At 39.1% G+C, this 6,963-nt stretch overlaps 1 protein-coding gene across 1 annotated transcript in view; it reads left to right on the forward strand.

Moving 5' to 3' along the window:
* LOC107555779 (lethal(3)malignant brain tumor-like protein 1) overlaps positions 1 to 6,963 on the forward strand; it is a 44,659-nt gene that overhangs the window by 6,600 nt on the left and 31,096 nt on the right. Inside the window, exons 4-9 of the mRNA XM_016238684.1 lie at positions 225 to 372; positions 602 to 706; positions 807 to 942; positions 2,351 to 2,442; positions 2,531 to 2,682; positions 3,753 to 3,829. Coding sequence (XP_016094170.1) covers positions 225 to 372; positions 602 to 706; positions 807 to 942; positions 2,351 to 2,442; positions 2,531 to 2,682; positions 3,753 to 3,829 — 710 coding nt within the window. The remainder of the gene's footprint in view (positions 1 to 224; positions 373 to 601; positions 707 to 806; positions 943 to 2,350; positions 2,443 to 2,530; positions 2,683 to 3,752; positions 3,830 to 6,963) is intronic.

The raw sequence follows: 6,963 nt of genomic DNA on the forward strand, positions 1-6,963 counted from the left end.
AAATGACAAAAACACACAAAAAACAAAAACTTGAGCAAAAATTAAATTGAAAAGTAACAAATTAAAATAAAAAGCTCATTTTAAAAGTTTATAAAAACTATAATACTATCTCAATTACTAAAGTTTACAAATACTAAAATAACATGAAAAATGGCATTGCTTTGACCACTGTGAGCTTACAAAGTCAGTTTCTGTGTTTTTACAAACTGCTAATACTGATAAAGAGATCATGCAAACAGTGTCCTTTGCATGCATAACTATGTAACAGTTGTCTCTGTAGGTTCAGCAGAGAGTAAGCTAGAGCTGTGGTCCTGGCCGCAGTATCTAGAGCAGCAGAAAGCTGTGGCCGCTCCAGCCAGACTCTTCCAGGAGGTTTGACTGCTGTATTTCACTGTAGGAAGGGAATAACGCCACTGTACCAGTGATTTTCATCTTAAAACTCCAGTGACATTCTATGATGCAGCTGTGATGTGTTATCAGAGCACAGAACATTAACTTGACTCATTTCAATATGGAGTAGAGATTACAAGCACTTTATAGTTCAGTCATGGATTTTTCTCCTGTTTTTCAATATTAACATTTATCCATGTCACCGGTCTAGACCCAGAGGGTTCCCACGATTAAGAACAGCTTCAGACAGGGGATGAAGTTAGAAGGCATCGACCCCCAGCACTCCTCCATGTATTTCGTCCTGACCGTCGCTGAGGTACTTTGAAACACCTCTGCACACCTCACATTCTGACGATTTGGACTATAATCAGTGCAGAGCTATCTGACTCTCAGTGACCAGTCATTCTGCTCTCTAGGTCTGTGGCTTCAGATTACGCCTTCATTTTGATGGCTATTCTGACTGCCATGACTTCTGGGTCAGCGCCAGCTGCCCTGATATTCATCCCGCTGGATGGTGTGAGAGCACAGGACACAAGCTCTACACCCCAAAAGGTGACTTACAAACCAAACCAGAAATAAACAGATCCTAAACACACAATGTGATGTACAGTCAAACTAAAGTTTATTCAGACACCTTCAACATCTCACACATTATCACAGTTTATTCGCTATAGTTTAGAAAATGGTAATACAATATGACAAGAACACAGAGTTAAACTGTGTCGGAACAAATTCATCTGGATAATGTCAGATAACACTGAAGCAAAACATGGTCAGGTCAAAGTGTCTGAATCATTTTTGGACCCAAATTTTTTATCAGTTTTACTGGTAGTCCACTGTATGGAGAATTTTTGGGTATAATTTGTCACAGTTTACTTTATTTTGCTATCCTCACTTACATAAATTAACTATAGTGTCCTGCACCCACTAGTAAAAAATATCAAAAATTACATCTGGTGTCTGAATAATTTTTGGTTTGACTGTACAATTCTAGGTTGAATTACATACACTAAACAAAACTTTGGAATCAATACGACTTTTTAATGTTTTTGAAGAAGTCTCTTCTGCCCACCAAGGCTAAGTTTATTTAATAAAAAATACAGTAAAAACTGCAATATTGTAAAATATTTTTGCAATTTAAAATAACTGTTTTCTGGTTTGAAATGTAATTGATTGCTGTGATCAAAGCTGAATTTTCAGCATCATTACTCCAGTCTTCAGTGTCACATGATCTTCAGAAATCATTCTAATATGCTGATTTACTGCTCAAGAAACATTTCTGATTATTATCAATGTTGAAGACAGTTGTGCTGCACAATATTTCTGTGGAAACTGTGATACATGTTATTTTCCAGGGTTCTTTGATGAATAGAAAGTTCAAAAGAACAGCATTTATCTGAAATAGAAATATTTTCTAACATTATAAATGTCTTTACTGTCACTTTTGATCAATTAAACATGACCTTACTGAATAACACTCTTAATTTCTTTATTTTTTTGTTTTTCTTTCCCCTAAGCTAATTAGTGGTAGCATATCACAGTTTATACAAGCATTTTAAGCAGCAAAAACTGTTTTAAGCTTGATAATAATAAGAAATGTTTCTTGAGCTGTTTCGTACAGTTGGCTAATGAACTGTATTACTTAGCTTAAAGTGTTTTCTGTGAGTAATAATGAATGTAATTCTATATGAAATATTTCTGTCTTTTGTCATATTTTTGGCCAGGGTACAGTGATTTTACCATGGTAAGGGGACTTGTGTCAAGAAAATCTATACACATGGCCTCTTATGTCTTATTGCTGTAATATAGTTCAAAAACATGTACTTTAAAAATAAATTAACATCTGTTATATATCACAGCTGCTATAGATGTACTAACATACAGTTATATTATAAATTCACATATGTTATAGTTTGTGTAATGGTTTTTATTTTAACCATTCAACCCTGTTCCCTCGCAGGATGTAAAGAAGAGGAGTTTTCTTGGTCCAACTACCTAAAAATCACCAGATCACAAGCCGCACCGAAGGAGTTGTTCTGTAGCTCAGTCAGAGTGAGTCAAACACTAGTCCTGTACTAAAGTTTCTTACCCAAGGACTCTGTGTGAACATAGAACATAGAGAGGTTTTCTGACTGTGCAGCCAGAGACAGACTGTGGGTTTGAGGTGGGGATGAAGCTGGAGGCCGTGGACCGCATGAACCCCTCTCTCATCTGTGTTGCCACGGTAACAGACAAAGTCGACAACCGCTTCCTGGTTCACTTTGATAACTGGGACGACACGTATGACTACTGGTGAGTTATAGCTGCTGTTCATGTTTGTTTAACCGTTTAACTGTCACCCCCCCTTTTTGAACATAGACGTGAAAGTGCACTATTCAAACTTACATTGTTATAATTCATGAACGCTTTTGAATACAGACGTATTCAAAAGTCTCTTTTTAAAGAAGACAATCAGCAGATTATTGCAGAAGTGAAATCATTTCAAAAAAATCAAAGCAAAAAAAAGTTATAGAAGTTTAAATTTACTGTAAAGAAAATGTACTCTACTATTTTTATTTTATTTTATATAAAATAAATATTTTACAATACAGGTTTTAATCCAAATTTGATATGAAATTAAAGCCATATGTCTAAATGAGTTATGTTCCAAATTTGAAGTTTATATAAAAAAAAGAGGTTCATATGCAATTTTGTTTAGGTGTTATACCACAAACAGCCACCGGGTGCCATCCAAACTCCATTGAATTTTTTTTAATGCATTTTTCTGTCACAAATGTATAAATTTCTCTCTCAGTATTACTTCTATCACAAAATAACCGCCAAATATGAAATCCTGAGACTCAGACCTTTCCGGCGATATGTATTTTGTAAAGATTATAAATAAATCTTGATTCCAAAAGACCGTAATACATTTTGTAATATGACACCCTGCACTAAGGGGGAGGAGCATGCTAAAAGATATTAAAGTACCATTTATATGGTAACGCAATGTCCGATTTCAAAAAAGCAAACGAAAAATAATTTTTGTGACAAAGGTCAGAACTCCTGTTATGAAGTATGTTTTGAGGTGCACTCTTGTCATAAATTAATCTATTACTGTTTCTACATAATTTTTAACAACAAACAGTGGTAAAATATCTATTTAGGAGTCTTAGACCTTTCCAAAGACATATAGTTTGCCATGATTAGGATAGGATTTATTCATAATATATTGAAGTAAACTTAGGCATCCCGCTAGCGGGACGGTGACAGTTAAGAGGTTAAATTAAATAGTACCGTATATATATCAGGTGCAGTGTGAAATGAATAGGTTTATTATTAAAAATGAAGTGGTAATGTTCTCAGTTTCCTCTTCACTGTAGGTGTGATGCTCACAGCCCGTACATTCATCCCATCGGCTGGTGTCAGGAGAGGGGCCTGCCGCTGACGCCCCCTCAGGGTAACTCACTCTTCATCTGTATGTCCTCAAAAACTCGGGACTCCGCTGAAGCTTCTTCACTCACTTCTAAATGTTAAAGCGGAGATCCATTTCGAAAAGCAAACAAATACCATTACTTTGTTCCATAATTTGTGACCTAATTGTTATTTTGATATTTAAGTTATTAAGTTATTATCATGGATTTTACTTGAGTTGCTTCTATAGATGTACTCATGTACATTACATTTACATTTAGTCATTTAGCTATATATATATATATATATATATATATATATGAAAAAGTCAGTGAAAGTGATTTTGTGCCTCTTTGAGATGGCACAATAATATGCCGTTCACTTGTAGAATGCAAGCTTCTAGAGGGCACATAACTCTGAAGTAATGAATTTAGGTAAATGGGTGCAGAGCCAGTGGTGGTTTGTAGGCAAACATTAATGCCTTGAATTTAATTGCGAGCAGCTACTGGTAGCCAGTGCAAATTGATGAACAGAGGTGTGACATACGTTCTTTTCGGCTCATTAAAGATTAATCTTGCAGCGGCATTTTGGATTACTTGTAGAGGTTTGATAGAAGTGGCTAGAAGAACTGCCAAGAGAGCATTGCAATAGTCCAGCCTGGGCAGAACAAGAGCTTGAACAAGGAGTTGTGTTGAATGTTCTGAAAGAAAGGGCCGGAAAGCAAGGCAGTCTCGGTCAAATGTCCACTTCTGAACCCAGACTGGTTGCTGACCAGGAGGTTGTTCTGTGTGAGAAAGGAAGAGACTTGGTTGAACTCAACTCGTTCAAGTGTTTTTGCAATGAAAGGTAGAAGGGAAACTGGTCTGTAGTTCTCTAAAAGAGTTGGGTTAAGAGTGGGTTTCTTAAGAAGTGGGGTTATACGAGCCTGTTTAAATGCTGAGGGAAAAACACCAGTGTGAAGGGATGTGTTAACGATGTGAGTGAGTGCAGGTACAACGGCAGGAGAAATGGCTTGAAAGAGAGGAGATGGAATAGGGTGAAGCAGACAAGTAGTAGGATGATTGAAAAGGATGAGTTTAGAGACTTCTGCCTCAGAGAGTGGAGATTAGGATGAAAACGAGTGTATGTTTGCTGGTAAAATGTGTTTGACAGTTTGTGGTGTGGCAAACTGTGCACTAAGGTTTGTAATTTTATTAATGAAGAATGTGGCAAAGTCGTCAGTTTTGATGATGGAGGGGGAGGGGGATGACAAAGGAGGGAGGAAAATGTTTTAAAGAGCATGCGAGAGTTAGGTGAATTGTTAATTTTGTTGTGATAGTATGTCCTTTTAACAGTGGAGACATTAGCAGAGAATAAAGAGAGGAATGATTGATATACATTAAGGTCAGAGATACATTGTGATTTGCGCCATACTCTTGAGAGGAATGATTGATATACATTAAGGTCAGATAGATATTGTGATTTGCGCCATACTCTTTCTGCAGCTCTGAGCTTAGAACGATACTCACGGAGAACATCAGATAGCCAAGGGGCAGAAGAGGTGGTATGAGCTGGCCTGGAAGACAAGGGGCAGACAGTATCTAAACAAGATGTAAGAGTGGAGCAGAAAGTAACAGTAGCACTGTTAACATCAAGAGATTATAACTGTTTAGGGGAAGGAAGCAAAGATGAAACCATAGCAGATAGCCGGGAGGGTGAGAGTGAGCGTAGGTTACGTTGAAAAGTGACATGTGTGACAAATTTAGTCTTATCATGTGTTGAGTCAGGAACCATGTTGAGGTTAAGAGTGAGGAGGAAGTGATCCGAGGTGTGCAGTGGAGTAACCAGCACATGATCAATGGAGTGTGTAAATAAGGTCCAGTTTGTGGCCTGATTTGTGAGTAGCCGTAGTTACAGTTTTTTACGATTGCTTAAGCACAATTTTGAAAACAGGGCCCGGTTTGTCAAAACACTACTGTACCAATCAAACACACAATTTTTCATTTGATTTAACAAATCAGTTATTCATTAGATTAACAAAATGTTCACAGACCCCTCACCCAATAAACATACTGGGTGCCAAGTTGTCTGTGAACAGGGCCCAGGACCCTGGTTACCATGGCAACCCTGACACCAGATACATTTTACGACCTAATGGCATGTTGAGAGTCACCCCTCTCACTACAATTTCCATAGGAAATCCACAGTGCACAGTGAAAAATTGACTCTTCTCTAATTAATTAATAGGAAAACCTTTCTTTGAATGAACACACACACCCACCGGTGGCCCACTGCGTTCAGTTTGGCAGTACTCAGAATGTATATGAGGGGATTATTGTCCGTGAAGACTGTGAAATGTGGGGCGTAGGATAAGTAGTCCCGAAACTTCTCACATATCGCCCACTTCAATGTGAGAAATTCCAGCTTTCCGCTGTGTAGGTGATAATTTTGTTCTGCTGGTGTTAGTGTGCGGGATCCGTACCCAATCACTCTCATCCTCCCATCCTGGTTCTGATAAAGAACTGCCCCGAGACCTTTTTGGGAGGCATCTGTGTGGAGTGTGAAGGGGCAGTTGAAATCGGGATACGTGTTGGGAGGCATCTGTGTGGAGTGGGAAGGGGCAGTTGAAATCGGGATACGCCAGCACTGGGGGTTTGATCAGCTGGCCCACAAAATGTTCAAGAATCTGTTGGTGTTGTTTGTTCCATTCTACCAGAGTACGGGAGGATTGCTGATTGCATTTTGCTTTTCCTCGTTGCGGTTTGGCCGGAGATGGACTGGGCTTCGACTGGAGCAGGTCGTACAGGGGTTTGGCTATACATGAGAAATCCTGCACGTATGTCCGATAATAGCTCAGGAACCCAAGCAACTGCCTGACGTCCCCAACTGTCTGTGGCGTCTTGTCTTTCAGTGCCCGCACTGCTTCAAGGTCTTTGGGGTCCATTTTTACTCCTTCCGCTGACACCAACCGGCCGACATATCGGACCTCCTTGCGGAAGAGCTCGCATTTCTCCGGCTTTAGTTTTACCCCGTGGTGTTGCAAGGCTTGGAGGACTCTGCGTAGCACCTGCACATGCTCATCAAAGGACCTGGAGAAGCACAACACGTCATCGAGGTAAGGGATACAGCATTCGTCCCTCAGTATGTCAAGCATATTTTCCATGCTCCTTTGGAAGGCCGCTGGGGCGTTTGATAGCCCAA

Source organism: Sinocyclocheilus grahami, unplaced genomic scaffold (assembly GCF_001515645.1).
Source record: "Sinocyclocheilus grahami isolate Dianchi unplaced genomic scaffold, SAMN03320097.WGS_v1.1 scaffold545.1, whole genome shotgun sequence".
Classification (NCBI taxonomy): domain Eukaryota; kingdom Metazoa; phylum Chordata; class Actinopteri; order Cypriniformes; family Cyprinidae; genus Sinocyclocheilus; species Sinocyclocheilus grahami.